Source organism: Gopherus flavomarginatus, chromosome 19 (genome assembly GCF_025201925.1).
Source record: "Gopherus flavomarginatus isolate rGopFla2 chromosome 19, rGopFla2.mat.asm, whole genome shotgun sequence".
Lineage (NCBI taxonomy): Eukaryota > Metazoa > Chordata > Testudines > Testudinidae > Gopherus > Gopherus flavomarginatus.
In genome coordinates, this window is record NC_066635.1 from 9,567,669 (window position 1) to 9,591,169 (window position 23,501).

A 23,501-nucleotide genomic window follows, 5' to 3' on the forward strand; every position below is an offset into this window, starting at 1 on the left:
CGTGTGCATGAGTGAATTAGATTGATCAGTTGGGAAAGGGGACAGATACACAACGCAAGTTGAGTCAGGTGTCATCCAGCACAATAAGCATATTGTTTTGGAGTAGACAGTGGAGAATGGGCTGAAAGGAGACATGCTGGATTGGACTCAAAGTGGATTCCCTTTGGGGGAGATGATCACCCTGAAAAGCTGCTGGGCTCACAGTCACTGTTGGGATCCTCTGAAGCAAAATGGGTAAATAGTTTCTGAAGGCAGGACCACAAAAATCACCTAATCTGGTTCCTGTTTGTTGTGTAAGGTTGGAAGATCTCAAACCTCAAATATTTATATTCCAGACCAGGGCACCAGTTCAGAAAAGCATCCCTGTTCAGGAGGGGTCGCTAAGCACATGCTTGAATCCCATTGAAATCACTGGGACCTAAGCACTTGCCCAAGGTCCAGATCCTGGGCACCTAACGCAGATTAATTTCAGTGGAAGATAGGCACCTAAATACCTTTTGAGGATCTGGGCCCAAGTGCTTCTTGCGTTGGGTCCTAGAGTTGTTGAGGAGCCAGTGATCACAGGCCCTAACAGGGAACAGCAGCGTTGAAAACACTGGGCTCTGGAGAGTAAAGAGGAGCTTCCCTGAGGAAGGCTATTCCTTGGGCTGGTATTTATAGAGCTGTTACCTTAGCTAGGTAATGCACCAAATGGTAGGAACATCTTAAGGGGTGATTAGTAAGGTGGATTTTCAATGTGTGTTTTACAAGCATTAACTACATAGTAACCTGGAGGGAATTAGAGCAAGAGCATGACTTTGAATGTGTCCAGCTGGGAGGTGACGCTCTTGGGTAGAAATAATGCCCATGCTAACTATAGTTCAGGTGGATCTGAATTAGAGCCACATGTGTTAATCTGATGCAACTCCACTGAAGTTAGTGGAGTCACTCTGGATTTTACACCAGTTTAATGAGAGCGGACTCTATCCCATAGTTAATAGAGAGGAAGGAAAAGGATTCGGGTATATTACTAGCTCAAACGTTTTCATTTTCAGCTTGCCATGTAACAGGAGAGAATGCGGCTAATGGCTGCATTAATAGGTATATTTTATATAAATTTAAGGAAACTGAGTTATTCTACTTTTTGGGCCCAGATTAACTGACACTTGGAGTTCAGAGTCCACATAAGGTAATAAAAATGGAAGGCCAGCGTAGTTAAATTGGAGGGAGTACAGTTTAGGGCAAGGAAGATGATGAATAAAATGGTGGTGCTCACATAAGAGGAAACATTGATGAAATTTGGATTATTTATCCTTGGAGGAGGTGATTAATAGTGACCTGATGGACATATTTAAAGTAGCTAAAGGTTTATTTCAAATTACATTTGGAGATCTCTTTGAGGGCATTGGAGAGGCCAACACTAGAGGAGATAGGCTTAAATTAAGAGGGCATACATCTAAGAAAAATTTAAGGAGGCATTATTTTATGGAGTGAAGCAGCGAGTTGGTGGAATGGTCTTCCTGAGCAGCAGGCGGTGGAGTCAAGCAGCATTAATTTTTAAGCCAGAATTGGATGTCTAGATACTAAGTCAGTATGAAGCTATTGTTGGTCTTCATCCTTTGTGAGGCATATGAGGAAACTTTTTTGCAGATGATGCTATTTTCCCCAATTTGGGAAGGTGGAGTGGGTTTTATAGATGGGTTTCTGATGTCCTCTTACAAGTGTTAAAGTGTATAGGAGAAAGTTGCCATCAAAATGTTCCAGACACAGTGGCCCATATCCTCAAAGCTATTTAGGTGCTTAACTTCCATTTCAATGGGCATTAGATGCCTAAATACTTTTGAGCATGTGGACCAGTGTGAGTAGTCCTGCTTCTGGTCCTACGTGCCCTTGTGACTGAGTAAGTGCATCCTTTATCAAAGCAAATGCAGAGGCTCATGTTGGGTAGGTTAGTTTTTCATGAATTCTTGTGAATGGACCATAAAGCTCTGAAGTCTGCTTCCAGGGACAGAGCCTAGGCTGTCAGAACTGTCTTTGGTGCTTTGTTCACAGACCGATCCCCCGGTTCCGATGAAATGCACGACCCAGTGACCAGCCGCATGACTTCAGACTATTCCAGCTACATGCTAGAAACAGTAACAGGTAATTAAAAAAAAAAAAAAAACTGCTTGGAATTAGAAAGCTCGGAAATCCTACAAACACCAAAAAGAAATGGACTACAAATTTCACGCCAAGCTTTACAATAATCAGAGCCTAAAGTCAGGATGCTAATACCACAATTTAACACATCAGTAAGAGTTCTGATCTTTCAAAATTGCCAAGCACCCAGCAGCTCCTATTGACCAGTAAGAACTGCTGGGTGGTCAGCACTACTGAAATTGGGTCACTCATTTGGGAGCACAAATACAGAAATAGGAGCCTAAGAGGCTTCTGTCACTAAAAGTCTTGGCCTAAACATGTAGCCTTGTTGCTCTGAAGCCGCCTTAACTGTGACCAGTAGAAAACACGTTTGAGAATCCAGAGGTGAAGTGTGTCAAATATTTTTTGGTTTTTTCCCCATGGCATATTTAGATATTGTCATTGTTATTTGCATTACAATAGTGCCAAGAGTGGGATCCCACTGTGTTAGGTGCTGCACAGAGTAAGGGACAGTTCCTGCCCTGTGGACTCATCTAAAAATAGATGTAAGCTCTTTGAGGCAGGGAGTATGGTTTTTTGTGGTGTTTCTATACAGCGCCTCGTACTGTGGAGCTCCTAGGTGCTGCAATAATACCAATAATAAATAACCATAATAACGAAATAGGCAACAGGTGGAGGGGAATCGGAGGGACCGAGGGGAACATTCCACAGGGGCGAAATGGATGTAAGATATCATGCCCTAAGCCCCATTAGGTGGAGAAGACATGCTGCTGGGAGGGAAGGCCCCCTAGTTTTCATGGCATATGTGGCTGGCAATTTGCAGAAGCCAGAAGGAATTGTAATGAGCACTGTGTGAAAGGCAGAATAAGATGGGGGCGGGGGGAAGCCGTTGAATCAAAAGCACAGTCAGCAAGGGCCTTTCCTTGAGGGTTCTGTTTGTAACAAGAAAGCAGAACCATTTAATGTCACCGAGAGAGACTAACGAGAAAAGGTTGTTGCCCGGACTCAACCTAGACCTCTTCTGACCTTCCCCAAAGGCAGCTCCCTACAGCCTACGTAACCCCTCTTACAGCCTTTGCTCTGGGGACCTGTGAAAGGGGAGGTGAATCTGAACCGAGATAAACCCCTTGCTTGCTGGGGACCAGACAGTGCTCTAACAGACTGTAAGAAAGATGGATCAGAAGGCATGTCTTGTCACTCAGCTTTGTGCTCTGTTGGCTGAAGTGGGGGTAGGAGGGCAGTCCCCAAACTTCTCTGCTTAGGGCTGTTCTGTTCTCTGGGAAATGCTGGCTATACACTGGACTGTTTTTCCCAGCATAGGAGGAATATACTCCGCTTAGCTAGCTAGCGCATCTGGCTGTATCTTCATTCCTCATTCTAGCCTCAAGCAAATTCTCATGCCTGCTCTTTGAAGTGTCTTGGGGAACGTTGACCAATTTATGCAAGAGAAACTGCTAAACCTTTGCTTTCCTTCCAGTTTCAGATAAAGAGCCCAGCCAGGACTTAAGACACGAAGAAAAACCGATGGAAGGTAAGAGTGAATTTGTAATAAAAACAGGCCAGCTTATCCTTTGATAATCTCAGGTTTGTTTAAAGCCTGATGAAAACAGCTGTATTTTATTTTATTATTGATTTGTGTGATCAAAGGGCCCAGTCAGGGACCAGGGCCCTCTTTTGCTAGTGCTGTACAAACAGAGAACAAAAGGACAGTCCCTGTCCCAGTGAGCTCCCAATCTAAGTATAACATAAGAGAAAACCAGTGGCTGTAGACAGACTGCATTGGGTGGACCTTCTAAATTCTTGGCAAGGCAATTAGCTTCCCAGCCACCCTGTTCAGAAGCGCATCTCTGTATTTCAATGACTAGATCGTCAGATTGATCCTGATGTGGTTGTATATCAGTGTCACTCCATTGACATTAGTGAAATCACTCCAGTTTCTACCAGCTGAGAATTGATCCCAGCAAACTTACTTGCCACAACAGTGGTATCAGCCATAGGCACCAACTTTCTCCGGCACCGGTCGGTGCCTGCGTCCCCTCCACCTTTTCACTACCCCTGGCCCTGCCCTGACTCGACCCCATCACCGCCCCTGGCCACACCACCATTCCAACCCCATCCTCAAAGTCCCTGCCCTAACTCCACCCCCTCCCTGCCCCTATTAGATCCCTTCTCCAAATCCCCACCCCAACCCTGCCTCTTCCTCCAGAGCGCTGCGTTCCCCCTCCCTCCCTGCCCTGTGAATCAGCTGTTTTGCGGTGCAGGCGCTGTGAGTGGGGGAGAGAGAAGCAGGATGCAGCAGTGCACTCATGGAGGAGGCGGAGGTAAGCTGGAGCAGGGGGGGCGGAGGGCCATGGAGAGCTGCTGGTGGGTGCTGAGCACCCACCAATTTTTTTCCGTGGGTGCTCCAGCCCCAGAGCACCCACAGAGTCAGTGCCTATGGTATCAGCTGCAGGTTTGGGGGTTATTTTTTAATTATAAATTGCAATGATGCACTGTCTGATTAAATCCTTCACTGTTGGTAGTCTGTCACAAGTCATGTCACTAAGAGCTGATTGTGTGCTCACTGAGGTTAGTAGCAAAGCTCCCATTGACTTAACTGATGCAGGAGCAAGCCCTGAATTAGCAGAGGCTGTACAGCTTCCCAAAGTGAGAAGTGTTGGCCAACCCAGTCAGCTGTTCATCTGGCCACAGAGTAGCATGGAGGTTAGTAGTGAAGGCGAGGCATGCCTTCCTGAGTGCCGCTGGACCAGAGACTAAATGCAACAAAAATGGAAACAACTCTTCAGAGTTTGGAGCACATCTTCTCCGTGTTGTTTCAGTGTTGTGTCATAGGCCTGTTTAAATCTACGTGGTCCAAACATGAAGTCTTCAGGCTTGGAAAATGAGTCATGTGTTGGTGTGAAGGGAAAGAGATTGAAAAATGGAGAGATTATGGAACAATGTGAGAATGGTGTGAACTTTGATTCAGGTCACATGTGCCTTGTATTGAACGTCACCCCTTTTTATTTTCCTGAATATGTCGGTGTTAATTCTTGAGGACTTGATAATTATCCATACAGTTTATTCCAGTTTATATAATAATATTATTTGTCAGAGAAGCAGCATGGTCTAGTAGGTACAGCACCGATGAGTGAGTAAAGAGACCTGTGTTCTAGTCCCAGGTTGGCCCAGACGTACTGTGTAACCTTGGGCAAACCACTTCCCCTCTGTACCTCTGCTTCTCCTCCCACCCTTGGTAGGTCTTGTCTAGTTAGATTGTAAACATTCTGGGACAGAGATTGTGTCTTCTCTGTGTATGCACGGCACCAGCACAGTGGTGCCCTGATCTCAGTTGGGACCTGTAATACAAACTAGAATAATAAATATATGGCATTGCATCTTTTTGAGTGGGTTCATTTTGATCCCATTGTTCCTTTCTAATTATCTCCAAAACTGATGTTTTCCTGCATAAGAACTGCCATACTGGGTCAGACCAATGGTCCGTCTAGTCCAGTAGCCTATCTTTTGACAGTGGCCTGTAACAGATGCTTCAGAGGGAATGAACAGAATAGGACAATTTCGAGTGGTCCATCCCCTGTTGTCCAGTCACTGCTTCTGTAAGTTGGAGGTTTAGGGGCACCTGGAGCATAGGGTTGCATCCCTGACCATCTTGGCTAATAGCCACTGATGGATCTATCCTCTATGATCTTATCTAATTCTTTTTTTCACCCGGTTATGCTTTTCATCCCATGGGAATGAGTGCCATAGGTTGACTGTATGGACTTTATGGCTAAAAAGGAAAGGACGGAGCCATTTTTTAACCTCTCTTAAATAGTTAAATTGTTGGTAAATTGACTTTTATCTGAATTTTTAACCTGATACTGTGTGGATGAGATACTTTTAAACCATTACCTGTGTTTGTGCCTGAGCTGATGGTACTTTTGTTCTGCTGCCATTAGTCAGCAAGAGGAACTCAGCTGAACCAACAGTACTGGGCTGAGTGAATAATAACAGCAAGAAATCCTGCTGCCATAAATCTGACGAAATCGACTAGTAGCATGTCCGGAAAGAAACAAGCCATTTTAAAATAACAAGATACTTGTGAAAGTAGAGAGCCGATATGAGTGAAAATCACGACACTTCCCACCAGGTGTGACAATGTCCTACAGTTTAACAGGGAGATGAAAGGATATCAATAGATATTCATCAGTAGAAAAATAAAACTGCATGGGAGAAATAAATTATATCGCCATCAAGAAAGAGACAGATGCAGAACAATGTGATTGAGGAATCCTTCCTACCCCTCTGTGATTCCATTCACATCACGCAGTGCTATGATCTGACGCAGTACTGCTGCCTCTGAAAAACACCTGGCCTGTCAATCTATAGCACTGAGTCCCTGATGTTGCCCTAGGGCTGAAGGTGACTGGGAAAACTCATCTTGCCTGGGAGCTGAGAGGAGCTTCACTGGTCACAAGAGCCACTCGATCTTTTTTCACCTGTGAGGCTTGCCAGTGACTCTTCATGATGTCACTCCCCTATTCCTGGTGCGGATGGAGTTGGGTGGCAGCTGCTGCAAGGAATGGCACTGGCTTTAAAGGAGCAGAGGGTTCAGAGGGCCTCTCCGAGTCAGTGGAGAATAGGGCTGTCCCAACAGCTTGATTGTACGTCCCTGGGGTTAGAGGCGGTTTATTTGTCCGTGTGTTTCTCTTGTTTTCCAGATGGCCTAGGTGACGTGTTAGGTCATTTGAGGAAACAAGTTGAAACTTTGTTCAACACGCTATATGGTAAGATGTTCATTAACCATTGTTCTTATTGCTGAGCGCCAGTGTCTGCCTTAGGGAGCTCAGAACGTAGCTAATTGTTCAGAGCTGTCACCTACTATTTCCAAACCGGTTGTTAACTGAACGTGAAGTCTAATTGGTTCATTTGCTGTCTGCTGGGCTTACAAATGCATTGGGATTCTCACTGGACTTTGCTATTGCAACTCTTCCTCTTGATTTCCTGAAAAAAACCTCTCTAGCTGGCTACTACCTGTCTATGAGTTGCCTCAGTGACCCACAAACTTTCTACCATAGTGGAAAAGAGCTGGAGTATTTTTCCTTTTTCTCTTGTTTGAAAATGTCACGAAGCCTTTTCAGTAAGATTGCCCTGGAATGTGCCAAGGTATTGTGGGGGTTGGAAAAGGTCATCAGTGGAGTACAGCAGGATGGTCCAGTGGCTAGAGCACTGGACTGGGAGCTAGGAAACCTGGGTTCTGTTCCTACACTGTGTATCCTTGAGAAACTCATTTGAGTCCAGATTTTCAAAAGTGCTTCCTACTTCTCCTGGGAGAATGCCATTCACTTCCACAGTGTCCCTCACTCAGTAAAATAGGGCTCTGGTCTGCCCATTTTAACAAACTGTGTGGAGATCTCTGGATAAAAAGCCCTGTGAAAAGCTGCTAAGCATTTTTGTGTGTTTTTATTTCCGTGCAGGAGTTTGTAGCAGATCTTGATTGAGTTTCGGGTGAACTTGGGGCACACTTTTTGTGAGAGCTGAAATGTACTTAAAAACTAAATAAACACAGAGAAAGAGAGTGAGTGTTAACCACTGAACAGAAAACAAGAGACATGAAAAATTACAAGAACTTTTTGAGAATAAACCAAGTTTTCTGGGCCTGTCACAACCAGAATTCAAGGTTCTGTGTTTCTTCCACAAGGGCTGGTGTCACAAACACCAGAAGCAGAGCAGGGGAGCTGCATCCCTTAAGCTGCTATGGGCAAGTTTTGCTGGAGAAACACCCTCCATTGAGCTGAGGTCTTGTCAGTTAAAAGAAAGAGGAAATGGGATTCCAAATGTGTTTAAAAGTGTACTTATTTATTATGTTAAAGCTACGTATTTAGAAAGTTCCACGTTAAGTGTGGGCAGCTTTAGATCAGAAGGAATCTTTCAAACAGGAAGAGCTTTCTAGGATGGTTGAAACAAATTGGTTTGCCATTGTTCTGTAAGACTGAAATGATCTGTAGGGAAGTTCTGTTCCTGGTGACACTAGTTTATTAAAGAACTTTAGACTTAACGATAGGTTTCCAGTGGGAACTGGATTACTCCGAGGTTTGGCAGTCAGTAGAGCCTGTCAACTTCAAATCTTTAGCTCATGTTCAGCCCAAGGTTTGTGGGTTTTTTCTTTTTGTTTTTTTGTGTTTGTTTTGTTTTTGTTTTTTTGTTTTTTTGTTTTTTGACCAAAAGCTGTTGCTCTGTGATGGCTGTTCAGCCTATTGGCTGGATTTTCAAAAGAGCTGAGCTTCCAATGAATACAATGGAGAAATCCCCACTTTCTCCGCAGAGAGCAATGAGGGGGAGCTGCTGTGAGCCAAGCGCTTTTGAATCTTGAGCCATGTGTGCAATGAGCTTGTGTCTTCAGTCCGGTTCCTAGCGGATGAGTGTCCTCCTCACAAAAGCACTGCAGGCGTTGTCACTAACTACCACCCTTGGCACTTGCCTCAGTGGAGTTGTCAAGAGCTGCACTCTTGACCTTCAAAATTGTCTCTCCCCATCAAAGTTAAGGCATCTTGGTGGGGCATGTTAAAGATACACGGAGGATTCCAGTCACCAGGCCTATCAGTCCAGTGCCTTTCATGAGCATTAAGTTCTCCCAGACCACCTCTATAACAGTAGAAAGTTACCTAAGACCACTCTAGAACTTAGTTCTTGGCTGTGTATAGCCATGGCTTGGCCTGTGTAACCCAATGGTGAGTGCATGTGATATAGTCAGTTCTGTGCTGGTCTGCAGAGGATAGGAGTCTGAGACAGCCCCAGGTGGGCAGCCTGGGCTCTTTAGCTCAAGTTGTGGCAGGTTGTGCATTTAGCTGTGTTGTTCAAGATGGCCCAGGGGGAGGCCTGTAACACACCCCTCCAGGGGATTAAATTTGCGCTATAGAACTGTCACAGTATGGTGATTCTGTGTGCAGTTCCCCCTTCTGTTTCAGAAATTGAGCAATTGCAGAGAGAGGGAAAGCTGTGTGGATACAGACATGGGGGTCCCTGTTGCTTTAAGAGAGTATTTCCCAACGTTTTCAGGAACAAGTACATTGTTGAGAGGCTGGTTACACGTTACGTTTAACAAGCAAATTCAGAAGACAACCCACGATCGTTAGTAGACTTTTCTCTTCTTTCCATAGGGTGCTCTACAGTCTGTATGACTCAGGTTCATAAAGACACTCCCATGAGAAGTGTGTGTGTGTGTGTGTGTGTGTGTGTGTGTGTGTGTGTGTGTGTGTGTGTGTGTGTGTAAACCTCCCCCCCAAAACGTAGGGTATAATGTCAGTTTTACTTGGGCCCAACTTGAAGGCCAAATGAACTAATAAGATTTGATCCTTACTCAGCTAAAGCCATAGGAATTTCGGAGCCTGTGAAAGTCCCCTACGCCAAGTTCCTGATGTACCCAGAAGACCTGTTTGTGGTGGGTTTGCCTGAAGGCATCTTACTCAGGCGTCCTAATTGCTTTGGGATAGCAAAGCTGAAAAAGATACTGCAAGCTAGCAACAGCATCCAGTTTGTCATTAAGAGGTAAGGCAAGGCTGGTTAACCTCTTACTGGTACAGTATCTGCAAATCTCTCGGGGAGGCTGCACCTCATGCTACTGTTTTGTGCTTTTACTTCTAAAGAAGAGTCCTGTGTCCCATAAATTACCTGGAACACATCCGGAGCTTCATCTGCAATGAACGTTCCCTGTGAAAGCGATCAGATTGTCACTTTGTTTGAACAGTTGCTCAAAGGAAGCAATGATATCGTTGACCTCCTCCTCATGTGCTTTGCAGGGGGCGGGGGGGAAGGAGGAGTGGCACTGCCTGGCTCAGAGGATTTGTAATAGAATACAAAGCCTATCACCTTCAAGTGCCACTTAGGTCATTGCTATTGGAGTCCAAAGTCATTGCCTGAAGGGAAGAGCTGACTGCAGAACTTCCCTGGAAGTGTGGATCGATGCACTTGAATTTGCAGGGTGTGAGCTATGTGGCAGTCTTGTGTTTATATAAGGCCTTTCCTCCAGAGTTACAACAAAGCCATGTACAGACTTATCGTATAAAACTATTTGTATATATGTATAACCTGCTGGCTGAGTATGTTAGGTATCCATCTACTGGCTGGTGCATAGAGGATAAAGGCCTGCTGTTGCTGCCAGCTGATGGATTGTTTCTTTGGCTCTGACACTAGACAACTGTGCTTTTAGTGCTGAACATCCCAGGGTCCAGCTCCACTAGTAATAAGGATGTGTTTGAGGGTGGGGGGACTGTGACACACATACACATCGGTTTTTAGTCGCAACTAAAATAGAGCAACTGTTAAAGCAGCCAACAGCAACATAACACAACAACGTAGGCCAGGAAGGAGAGAATAATCCTGTACCCAGTAGAAACTGGAGTTATAATTTGTCCATAAATGCTGAGGTCAATGCTGAGGAAAGCACCACAGGATCGTCTTTGACCACAAATGGGCAGAGGATTGGTTTTACGTCTCATGACAGGCTGCACCTCCAGCAATTGAATGCTCCATAACACTATGCCAGGACATTACGGCAGTGTGGAATTACATGGAGGAAATCACTTTACTGCATCAGTAGCAAAACTTCCTGCAGCACCTAAGATTTTCAGAACTACCCAGGGGAATTAGATTTTATACCCCCCATTAATTTCAATGGCAGGCTGGCATCTAACTCCCCTAGGTGGAGGTCTCCCATCCAGTTCCTTGGAGGTCTCCCATCTAAGTGCTAATCCAGCCTGACTCTTCGTATTTTAGATTACTTGATTTAATCACAGCTGTAGGTAGTATAATTGCAGGCCTTTAGCTTTATAGAAATCCAATTTAAGATTGTTTTATTTCCCCAACCAGATAAAATAAATTGATAGGACATCTAAGCTTGACTGGGTGAGAGGGGCACAGAGGAGATGTTGGAACACATTCTCTGGTCCTGCCCAGTTACAGGTTTTTAGGGTCAGAGTTCAAGAGATGTCTGGTATTTATGCCTCAAACACCTTTTACTGTCTCTCTCGGAATGATTCCAAACTCTGGATCCTCTGGCTTGCTAAGAAAGTGGTATTAGTGCTTATGTTCTGGCTGCTAGACATATGTTAATCTGCTCTTGGGCACAACCTCTCCCTTGCAGATGAGGGGACTAATGGGGGCAAGGCTGAATAACAGCTGACATGGAAAATGAAAGTTGGGCACAGAATTTGGTTGGCATCCAACCAATACTTGATCTGCAAACTGACAGCAGGTTTGAGATTTGGGATTTGTCTTATTACCTGTCCCACTCCTTCAAATCTACTTCTCTGTAGTATAACTCTAAACACCTGTATGTGGTGTTTGTAACAGGTACCAGTGTCCTATCCTGGTTCATTTTTATCATACATAAAATTTTCTGCACTGCATTGTCTGTGGAAAGGAACTCGTATGCAATGTAAGATGCTCAGCAGCTCTGAACTTAATCTTATCCTATAGGGTTTTACACTGGCTCTCTGAAGATTCTTCTGGCATGAAAATGAATTTCAAGCTTACCCTGTTGTACTGCAAGAGGTTTAAAATTGCATTAGCCAGATGTGTGTGTTGGGTTCGTGGGCACATGAGTGATATCCTAGGTGACAGACTGTAGTAATAAGAACTTGAAGGTTTACAGGAATGGCTCTTCACTCACTCTTCATCTTGTTTTTTCAATGTTTTCCAGACCAGAGCTTCTTGCTGAGGGAGTGAAGGAGACAACCTCTGACAGCCCAGGAGCTAAGGGTAGGATTCTGAAACTTAGAGCTAACACGGGCATCAGTAATGAAGCGTGAAAGGAATCGAAATGGTTTCCAAAGCATTGCATCCCTTCCCCTACCTCTGTCATCTTTTAGCTTGACTTCTCAGAGTGCTGTGAACACATTCAGTGCACTGGGAGCTGCGGATGCCCAGCAGCTCTGAAATTAGAGCCTGGTTTATTATTGCTTCAGTTGCATGGGTAGTGCTAACGCTTCCTGCTGTGTCCCTTGTCTTTGCAGCCAGTGAGAGAGACTCCAGTGACTGCCTGGTCGAGGAAGCTGTGAAGAGACAGGGCTTTCAAGGTAAGAGCGGTCAGTGTCTGGAAAGATCTTTGGAGTCTGAAGTGCATTTAAAAGAGCTTTTCCATGCCAGTCTTCTATAAAACTATAGGGGGGTTGGAATGTACTTGGCTATGGCCATGGGGAGATGAGAGGGCAGTACTACACTTCTTGTCAGTATATCTTTATATAGTGGCATTTACAGCATGGAGCCAATTCCTGTCTGTCTGGGTACTAGTATGGCCCCCATCAGTGCAGTTTTGGGGCATGCCACAGTCACTAAGGTGTATATATCTGCACAGCACTGCTAGGAGGGAGGGAAGTGTTATCACCCCATTTCCCAGATGTGGAAAATGTGGCCCAGACATAACAATGACTTGTCAGACACGCAGCCTGCAGTGGAGCAGAGAACTGAATCCCAGGGTGGTATCTTCCTCCTGCCCCGGTGGGCGCTAGCGATCTGTCACGCAGAAGACAGGACACACGGTTCATGTAATGGCATGGAAATGTTGGCATTGAGGAGATGAATGTAGCAAAGGTCCCAGACAGCCATGTGGTTTAAAGGCTTGGCAGGCAGGTAAGTGAAGGGCCCACAGCTGAGGCTAGAGGGAAAAGACAAAGGAAGCAGTATGGCGGCAGGACAGGAAGGATCGAAAGGAGGGAAGAGACAAAGTTTGGGCAGGCTCTGGGCACAGAGGGTTTGAGAGGCATTCAGGGATATGCCATAATTGGATGACTTAATTATTGCTCAATCTGACCTTGCAAGGCGCAAAATTAAATACTCTGAGCCCTGGGGTTTGCTTTTTTTCTTTTGGCTTTTCAACCCTGCTGATGTTTGTGTACATACCGTTCAGCTCTACAGTGCTTGCCGGACCAGCACAACACTTGCTGCCAGGTCTTATGCACACAGGTCTTCTCACAGACCAGAGTCAGCTTTTTCTTCCCAGTATGTCCAGCCTCCGACGCCATTGTCATGGCGTCCCCTACACTATAAAGGAGAAACAGCTGTGCTTGTAAAACCACACCATAGACAGAGCCTTCAGAAAGGCCAACATTGAGTTATTCAAGTGCCACTCTCTATAAGTTATTTCTTGGCAAAGCTCACAGACCTTCACAGGTGAAGGGCCTGACCCAGGGGTTGTTGAAATCAGTGGAAAACCCCCCCATTGACTGTGGAGTGGTCCTAGAATGAAAAATGACTTGGAATTAGATACACACGCAGCCAAATTTAGACCCAATGTAAGCAACCAGTGCGTCCATTTGCCTTTCCTAGAAGAAGTGGCAAACATTCGTGCCCTCTAACGTGCTGTCTGAATCTTTCGTGCCAATCTGAACTCACACTTGGTATAAGTAGGCGGATGCATTAATGGGGTAGTCGGAGTATGAATGGAGCTAATAGTATACCTTATGGTGGTCTGGTTTGGCACTTGGACACCCAAGGGGCTCATCGAGTTAGCATGAGTATAAATAGCTGCTGCGATAAGCTGGATAGTGGTGGTGAAGGCATTGCTTCTCTACATACCTAAGCCATGCCGCAGCAGCTGCTACTTGTGTTATCATGGACACATGCTCTTTATAGTTGCATTAGCTTGATGAGAGCCAGCGCAAGTCTTTGTGTGTGAGAGCAGGAGAATCACGCCCCTCGCTCATAGTGTAGATGAAGCCTGAGCAGTCCTCACAAAGGAACTGTTTGCGTTGGTGCTGGGACTTTGTTTTCCCTTGGCTAACTTATCACTGCTCTGGTCTAAACAGAGTCAAGATAAACTCTTCCCCTGTTAGCTAGTGTAGAAGGTGACAACGTGTCTAAGATATTGCTGACAATATTGGTTCATTTCCCTTGCCAGTACAAGGGTGTGCTGGTAAATCTGCACAGTGGTCTGCTAGAGGTTTGGGGAGCAGTCCATGGGGACTCTTGCATCAGCAATAGCTGTTATCTACATGGCTGCTTCCCTGGACAACAGATCTCCACCAGTGCCTGTTCAGCTGTAATGAAAGGGTCCCCATCAGTTTGCACATCATCAACAGATGCATGTGGCCTGAATGGGAGACTCATTTAGGTCTTAATGTAAAGATTTCGATGCATCCTAATTCTCCTATGGACGTGTCAGGCCTTCCCGAATGGCACATAAAGGTGGAGTAAGAAGCAGTACCGAGGGCCAGACCCTCATTTGGAGTAAATTAGTGTAACCCATGATCCAAATTTTCTACAGCTCCGTCTTCTTCATGGGAGACATCTGTCAGAGTTGTCCACAGCATCCCTCCCTCTTGGGTTAGCTAATTCCTGAGCACCATGGCTGACTGCAGTAACCAGGTCCCTGACTTTTTCAGGATCTCTTCTGCGGAATGCATCCTCTTAGAGCACCAGTTCAGAATGCTCCCTGCCTCTTGCAGAACATGGCTTGAGGGTTATGTTGTTTTGTGTAATGTCAGTAATTACAATGATTGAATCTCAGATTTAATGCAGCTCTTGCTCAGCGTTCTTAGAGAACAGGAGAAAAATATCTATTTCTGTTGAAACTGTTTTGGTTTTTAAGGACTGTGAATGGCCTACTCTAGGGACTGGTTAATTGCTAGATGAGGACTTTCCTATAATTAGAAAATTGTATTACTTAAAAGTCACAGAGTGCCTTTTAATTGAACAGCCAAAGTCCATAATTGTTTCTTTATTTTACAGAAAATTATGACGCCAGGCTTTCGAGAATAGATATCGCTAACACTCTAAGGGAGCAAGTCCAAGATCTGTTCAACAAGAAATATGGTGAGAGATCAGGGTGATTTTCTTTTTTCCCTGAATCTTTTTCCCTTCTCTGTGTCTTCTCCCTTTTTATCTCCCTGTTCCTCTGAATTTCTGTTTTGATAACCTCTCCCTGGGTAGGTTCATACGTCAGTTCGAGCAGTTGTTCTGAGGATCACATGTGGGATGTGGCACTTGAGGATGGATTAAAACAGAATGGTGGCTCTGTTCTCTGAGGGGGGAAATAAGGGGCTTTTGTTGAAGGCTTTGGTAGTGTGGGTGGCTCTTACTAAGCAGGACAGATTCTTGTGATAGGGAGCATGCATCATTTGTTAATGCTGCTTGCAGTTCCTAGACAGATCCAGCCCCTGCTTCCCTCCACCTTGAAGGATGAAGATGGTACAGAGCGTTGTAGAGCAAGGAAGATGCATCTGAACTCCTGGTGCTAGGGGTGGAGGGAAGGAGTGTGTAGGGGAGGGGAGGACTGGAACGAGTATAAACAAAGAGTATTAGCCACTGAGTAGGGCATTTCGGAGGCAGGTCCTTTCTGTCTACCTGTGTTTTTCCTTGGACATGTGTCTGTGATGCTTACTTGGCCCCCATCACTAGACTGACTGAGCACCACCCCCAACACCTCTGTGCTATTATCTGTAGATTGGGATCTGAGACAGAGGAGTAAGTGATTGCCAAGCTCACCCAGGAGGTCTGTGGTGGAGCAGAGACCTGAATGGAGGTCTCCCAAGTGGCAAGCAAGTGCCTTAACCTTCGAACCTTCCTTCCTCCTTTGGAGCATAGTCCAAGGAGTCTACCCAATGTAGCCACTCTCTCCCATCCAACATGTGATCGCAGTTTCTTGGGAGGAAGCTGCTGGCCTTACTCCAGCGGATGGTCACGGGGGTAGGAAAATGGAATGGAAATTGCCCCAAATAATGTCCCCGAGTGACTTACACTTACCTTTCCATCCTTCCTACTGTACTGTCTGATCACCAGCTTAGGATGCGCTTTATCTTTTTTCCTTTTCTTCTTAATGTAGCTTTAGCTTCCTAATTGTCTCTCCTTTGCTTCATCAGCTCTTCACTGTGGCTCTGTGCATTCACTACTTGCCTCAGGACCATTCCATTCTGATCGTCCCCATGGAGATGGCCCTGAAAATGTTGGTCCTTGATCTAAAGATTGACATGCTCCATTAAGCAGCTCACACATTTGGTTCTGTACTCGATTATGCACTTTGGGTGGGGGGAGATGGGGAGATTTTGCACTTGTGTGGAATAACAGGAATTGAGGTCGGTCCTGATGTCTGAAATCCTGCTTGAATCCTAAATATGAGATGCATCTATGGTTTGTTGTTCTTCCAGGCGAGGCCTTGGGAATCAAGTATCCAGTGCAAGTGCCATACAAACGGATTAAAAGCAACCCAGGGTCCGTGATTATAGAGGGGCTGCCCCCTGGAATTCCATTCAGGAAACCATGCACTTTTGGCTCTCAGAACCTGGAGAGGATATTAGCCGTGGCTGACAAAATCAAGTTCACAGTAACAAGGTATGTTTCCCTAAGGGCTGTTTGCGATGCAGCCTGGGGGCGGAAAAACCCACAACATGGTCCCAGTGCCCATGACCGCTGCATGTGCCTGAGCTTGAGTCTCTGAGGTTAAATCCATCACATGTGCTGCCAGTCCCCCTCGAGGAAAAGGCTATAAATACACTATAATGACACAGGCTTCCATCCTGCTGAGAGACAACAATTAAGCTGGCAGTTAACAATTTGAGGGAAAAAAGTGGGCTATAAAAGATAGGTTTCCCCTCCCTTTCCTCTTCTTCCTTTCTGTTCAGTTGCTGCCTGCCGCGGGGGTGGGGGTCAGATCATATTAAAAATAAGTACCTGGATGTAAATATCACAGAATGAAAAAGTCACCCTGTGTCTCCTGTCACCGCAGGGTGCCAAGTCTCTAATGAGAAAGCACTGAGGGGTGCCCCCTGCTAAATGTTGTGGTGTGGGGGGGCGTTATTACAACAAGCTGTGCTGGGTCAGTTGGGCTGTGTTGCTCCAGCTGTGTGGCTTCCAGGAAATGAGCCAATCAGCAGTGGCTGGGGTTAGTGGCAGCTTCGGGAAGGATATAACTGAATTTGTTTGTTCCTTTTTTTAAAAAAAAAAAAAAACAACAAACCCGCTCAGATGAGTTGGTATGGTCAGACGCTGTGCAACAAAGGCCTGATTCAAAGCCTGCAGAAAACAATGGCAAGATGAACATTGACTTCAGTGGGCTGTGGCTCAGAACCTCGCTAACTCCTGAGAGTGCAGGGAGGGTGGCTTAATGGCGAGGGCACTGGACTGGGACTGGGGAGACATGGGTTCTTTTCCCAGCTCTGTCACTGGGTGACCTTGCATAAGTTGGTTCACCTCCATTTGTCTCAGTTTCCCCATCTGCAAAGTGGAAATAATGATGCTGACCTCCCTTGTGAAGCTCTTCGAGATCTGAGTGTAGTGCCCAGAAGCCCAGCTGAGATACCAGGGTCCCATTGTGCTAGGTCCTGCACATACACATAATGAGAGACGGTCCTGGCCCTGATGAGCTCACTGTCTAAAAAGAGACGAAGGGAGGGAGTGGAAAGAGAGACGGGAAGCAGCTTGTCCAGTGTGTCACAGTGCGTCAGTAACAGAGCTGGGAAGAGCACCCAACCTCCTGAAGCCCAGTCCAGAGCTTTTTTTCCATCGGACCACACTGCCTCTCTTGCATTGTTTCAGATTCAGTATGAAGATATGGTCCCTGCTCTGATGAGCTTATATGTTTGTACAGCATCCATCACAACGGGGCCCTGATCCTGATGGGGGCCTTGTCACAAACTCACAAATAACGACTAACAAGTATAATTGCTGTTCACAACAATGGCCAGTGTGGGCGTGCCTGCTTTCTGCCTTGGCTTTATTCTGAGTATTCTTTTCTCCTTATATTTTCCAGGCCTTTTCAAGGACTCATCCCCAAACCTGGTAAGAGGAGATGCCTATTTGCCTAAGCAGTGAGAGTGTATTGTCAGTTGGGGGAGTCACATGGCTCTAATGATGCACTCCCTTCAGCGGTGTGAGGAAAGTTGCTGTTGCCCTCATTTCTCTTTGACTGTGGTCCGAGCCTTGCTTGTTCGGTGAATCTGCTGGTGTTCATGTCACCCGAGTGAGGACAGCTGGCTCCCAATTGCCACATTTATGTTGGTATTTCCATGAAACTTCCCGCATTTTTAAAATGCTAATCTAGGACCCTCTTAAATATCTGTTACTATTAGCTAGCAGTAGAGACGTTTCTTGAGTGGGAGTGAACGATCATTGCTACTTGATAAACATAGGATCTGTAATAAAAACAAGAGTCATAGATTGATCTGTGGGTTGCTTGCACGTTCTGAAGGGCTATTATCTACTTGCATGAAGTATTAGGCAGCCAAAAGGAAATGGAGCATCCCCCATTCACGGACACACACACATGGAGTAACTGTGTGTATGGTGGAGGAAGACCACAAAAGACTGGAACTTAATATAATGAGTATTGCCCAGAGTTCCAGTTTCTCCCCCTCTAATCATTAAAGGAATGAACTACGCTGCAATTAAACACCTGCGTCTGGCTCGTGCCAGCCGATTCGGGTGCACGGAGCTTGGGCTAAGGAGCTGTTCAGGCTCTGGCTGGAGCCCAGGCTCTAGAACCCTGCAAGGTGGGTCGATCTCAGACCCCAAATGGCTACTTAGCAATTAAACAGCTTCTTAGCCCCATGAGCCTGAATCGCTGGCCCAGGCCAGCCACAGGTGTCTAATTGCAGGACAGATGTACCCTACGTCATGCTGTACTGGCTGAATAGAAAGTGCAACTCTTCTAGTGTGATAAAATAGTAGCTGGTTTAACAAGTCTAGAGAGGATGTCATAGCAGCAGAAAGAGCTTACTTCTCACCCACCACTTTGTGTCCATTATTTCTTTTATTTGGCATGCAACTTGAAAGGAAAAATAGAAACAAGCAGGCCACAGGAAATCCCATGTGAAGGGATTGTTAAACTTGGAAACCAAGCTCATTCCTCTGTACACATGTTATAAAAATTCCTAGGCACCCCTGATGGAAAGTGTTCGAGGGGCTTTGAACCTCAAAACGAGAGACCATCTGTCAGGAATGGAGCAGGTTCCTATGGCAGATCTAGTCCTTGCTCCAGCTGTAAGTCTGAATGAGTGCAGTAGGGGTATTTCACTCTTTATCACCTGACTCCTCAATAGGTCTGTGTACTATCTCTCTTTTTTTTTTTTTAAATAGCATTTAAAAATACAAGCTCTACCTTCAAGACGGCCCCTCTGTTTCTTTTCAGTTATTCTCCTGGAACAACTGGGTATTGTTCTCTCAAGGGTGACACTTGTCTAGCCTCCCATCTGTGACAAGGCCCGGTTGGGGACTATTAACCCCTGCTTGGGATCTAGTTCTGGTCCTTTTTTAAGTTTCCCTCAGAGCCTTTTTACAAACTGTAGGGTTTTTTCTGTACTTGGCATCCATTCTGATTCAGCCATTGATGTCCAGCAGCTGGGATAATCTGTACTAGTGAGAGAACCCCAAGTGTACAGAAGGAAAGCTGCCGTTTGTACTAGTTGAGCTTACACTGACTTCAAGCAGCCGTGAGCCCAGTTGGTGCAAAATAGGACTTTCCAAGCCTGCACTTGCGGATTGGTGTGACTGCATTGCAGGCCATCATTTGCTAAATCCTAGCATAGACAAGACCTTGCCTAAGGAGTAGTCGGCCCATTACCTCTCCAAAAAGAGAAACATTTGGGGATTCTTGGTTCCAGACTTCTGTCTTTACTGAAGTGAAGCCTTTTACTCTGCCCAAAAAATCTGGGCTGAATTTGGTAACAAACATCCAGCATTCACTGCCGATGTCTTTCATTTATGGCTACAAACTTACTCCCTCCTTTGCAGTACGTAGTCACAACTCTTCTTTACAGTGGTGTGGGAAATAGATGAATGCAAAGCAGTGAGTGGGTAGTTCAAACATCCTGGAGTCAGCGTTCCAGTTAGAATGACATCCAGCTAGGGGAATTATATACTGAAGAACGTGTTGGTGTTTTTCCTCCATGAAGCTGTTTTTGTAAGTAGCTAGAATGTGTCAAAGGGAAGTATGGACAGACATCAAACTATATATTTGAAGGAGACTAAAGAGGTGAGATTTGTTTTGCTGTATGTGCAATTAAATATCCTCTGGGAGTCATCTCAGTTACTTCCTCTAACACAGAGATTACGCTTTATTGATTTTAAGTCATCAGCTGTATTCTGTCTTTCAGAATTTAATCCACTACCCCAAACAAAGTTCGTTGCTTTTCTCTATTTGAACCTGTAACGAATTAATACTCACATGGGCTCGCCTGTGAAGTTCCCATCTCAGCTTTGCCCCATCTTGATTTAGAACTAGTTGATTTCCCGTCCTCCTGTCTTGTCAAGGTCAGCCTTGGATTTCTCCTCCAGCCCTTCATCTCTGGTGTCAACACCTGCTAATAGTGGCGTAGGAAATATCGTAGCTTCTTGGCCATAGGTGGGCCCATTGAGGACCAGCTTTGTTTTAGTTGTGACAAACTTTCAGAAGACAAAGGCAACATGTAAAAGCTTTTGGAAGGTGGCATCACAGAAAATATCTTGCAGGGATTTCTCCCAAACCTTTCCTGTTCGCTATTAGAATAGTTCAGATCTCCTGCCTAGTTTTTAAACTATCTGCAGTTCAGAGAAGCAGGAGAAAGACATAGTTTGCAGTTTAAACACCCAGTTACTTTATTTATAATTGCTGATTGGCCATGCATGGAAATGGCAAAATGTTGCCTACTTTGTTGACTGCTTTCTGTCTGCCTGGCCAGCATTGCTTGCAGATGGCAAGTGCAGTAGAGAGGAAAACATGTAGGAACTCTTGATGGGAGTGGCAAGGAGGTGAGAGACATGAGTTTAACGATCGATGTAGCTGGGTGAAATACTCCCTTGTACAGAGGTCAAGCACAAGGCTTGTGCAATACTTAAGACTCTCTTAATCCTATGGTACCAAAGCTATGGCCCATTTAAGTCAATGGAAAGGCTACAATTGACTTCCATAGCCTGTCCATAAGGTCTTAAATTAATTGAAAAGTGTGTCACTTATAAAGCACTCCCTCCACCACAGTAACAGGCACTGAGTTCCTCGGTCGGTCACATGGCCGGATCTGGTGAAACAGGCCTTAATTTTAATGAAGTTGCATGGACATAATATTGGAGTGACACTGGGGGTGAATCCTGGCCCAATATTGCTTTACACTGTAAATTAACGGAAAACCTATGTATTTACATTTAGGTGAACAGCTCTGACTCAAATCAAATCAGACCATTAGTGGGGAGCAGATCAGAGCTCAAGTATTAACAGTTCAACCTGCCGGAAGCATTGGAAATGCTACGTACTCTGTAGAGGCTGTGGGGAGCAGGGGGAAGAAAGTGTTAGTTTCCCTGAACAACACTTGTAATTATTGTCTGACTTTGTAATAGAAGGTTTTGTGTTTTTGTCAAAGACACGGAGAGGGGAACCTGGTTATTTCAACAACCTGAAAATTTTTAACCAAAATGCAAGTTTTCTCACTAAAATAGCTCTTCAATAAAAAAGAGCATTTTTAATAAAGAAAAATGTATTTTTGAACTACAGTAATAATCTTTATTTTGTTATCCCTTTTATTACACATACATACATATTTGCATATTCATTGCTTTTGCTTTAATCATCTTTCATCTGTCATAATAAAATTGGAAACTTTTTTTTAAAAAAAGTGAAAGAAAAAATTCAAATTCAAGGGATACTGTCATGTTCATTTAACCCCAGCTTCTTGTACAAAAAACCCCAGGTTTTATTAAAAGCTAAGAACAACAGACTGGTTCCTTGACATTTAAAAAAAAAAAAATAATCCAAATCAGTTTTTCTTTTGCTTTTATTTAAAAATCCTTTTTCAGTGTTTGTTCCCCAAACACAGCAGCATTGGGGAAGTGCCTGAAAGCTAGGAAGTCGAGTGAAACTGTCTCTAAACAGAAGTGAAACTGTGGGCTTGTCCTCACTACAGGAGGATCAACGCTGCTTCGATGCAACAGGTGTGGATTTAGCGGGTCTAGTGAAGACCCGCTAAATCAACAGCAGAGCACTCTCCAGTTGACCCCACTACTCCAACCCTCCGAGAAGAGTAAAGGAAGTTGACCGGAGAGCGTCTCCCGTCGATGCAATGCAGTGAAGACACCGGGATAAGTTGACCTAAAATACATAACTTAGGTCGACTTACCCCAGTAGTGAAGACAACCGCTGAGTAGCCTGTTTTCATCCTCCATCTGAGATGAAGGGCATAAATTAAACCAATACTATAAATGGTTGGTGGAAACCAATATCTAAAATTATTCCTTTATTGAATAGTTTCGAGTGATGATAGTAACAGGAGATAAAATTTCTAGACAGCATAAATGTCTGCTTCTTGGAGCAGTTAGTTCTGCACTCCACAAGGGGAGAGGCAATTCTTGCTTTAGTCCTAAGTGGGGCATAGGATCTGATCCTAGATGTGAATATTACTGAATTGCTCAGTAACAGCAAGCATAATGTAATTAAATTTAACATCTTTGTGGGCGGGGTGGGAGGGAGAATATCGAAGAAATACACCACAGTAGTTAAATGGAAATTAAAAGGAACAGTCACAAGAGTGAAATGCCTGCAAGCTGCATGGAAACTATTTTAGAACACCATAATGGAGGTGCAAACTAAATGTATATCCCCAAATTAGAAAGAACAAACAAACAAACAAAAACAATAAGAGGACCCCAAAATGCCTCTATCTAAACAACAGAGTAAGCATAGTTAGAGGCAAAAAGGCATCCTTTAAAAACTGGAAGACAAATCCTACTGAGGAAACAGAAAGGAGCATAAACTCAGACAAGTCAAATGTAAAAGTATAATTAGGCAGGTCAAAAAAGAATTTGGAGACAAATTAGCAAAAGAGAGACAAACTAACAGCAATTTTTTTTTTTAAGTAACTCAGAAGCAAGAAGTCTGCCAAACAATCATTGGCACCACTGTATGATCAAGGTGCTAATGGAGCACTCAAGGAAGACTAGGCTGTTGCAGAGAAGCTAAATTAAATCTTTGCATTCATCTTCACTGCACAGGATGTGAGGGAGATTGCCACACTTAAGCCATTCTCTTTAGGTGATAGATCTGAGGAACTGTCCCAGATTGAGCTGTGATTAGGAGAGGTTTTGGCAGAAATTGATACATGATACATAAGTCATAGGACCAAATGATCTTCTACTAAGAATTCTGAAGAAACTCAAATATGAAGAATGACTATTAGCCAAGAGGGTCGGAGATGGAGCCCTGTGCTCTGTGTTCTTAAGCCTCTGGCTGTCAAAAGCTGGGACTGGACGATATAGAATGGATCACTTGATGATTGCCCTGTTCTGTTCATTCCCTCTATAGCATCTGACACTAGCCGCTGTTAGAAACAGGGCACTGGGCTAGATGGATCATTGGTCTGACCCAGTTAGGCCATTCTTATGTACTGAATGGGACTAAGTCACCTTGGCACTTATGAACAAATGTTAATTATTGTTGTTCCTGCAGCAAA

General features: G+C 44.7%; 1 protein-coding gene across 9 annotated transcripts in view; it reads left to right on the top strand.

Annotated features, from left to right (window-relative positions):
• Positions 1-23,501, top strand: part of GTF2IRD1 (GTF2I repeat domain containing 1) — a 168,068-nt gene that overhangs the window by 116,967 nt on the left and 27,600 nt on the right. For 8 of the 9 annotated variants that reach the window (XM_050929458.1, XM_050929451.1, XM_050929453.1 and 5 more), the window contains 9 exons: positions 2,032-2,121; positions 3,596-3,649; positions 6,819-6,884; positions 9,462-9,645; positions 11,798-11,856; positions 12,111-12,173; positions 14,824-14,907; positions 16,239-16,422; positions 17,840-17,868. In XM_050929458.1, coding sequence (XP_050785415.1) covers positions 2,032-2,121; positions 3,596-3,649; positions 6,819-6,884; positions 9,462-9,645; positions 11,798-11,856; positions 12,111-12,173; positions 14,824-14,907; positions 16,239-16,422; positions 17,840-17,868 — 813 coding nt within the window. Of the gene's footprint in view, positions 1-2,031; positions 2,122-3,595; positions 3,656-6,818; positions 6,885-9,461; positions 9,646-11,797; positions 11,857-12,110; positions 12,174-14,823; positions 14,908-16,238; positions 16,423-17,839; positions 17,869-23,501 lie in introns of all 9 variants that reach the window. The other variant, XM_050929457.1, reaches the window with a different exon arrangement.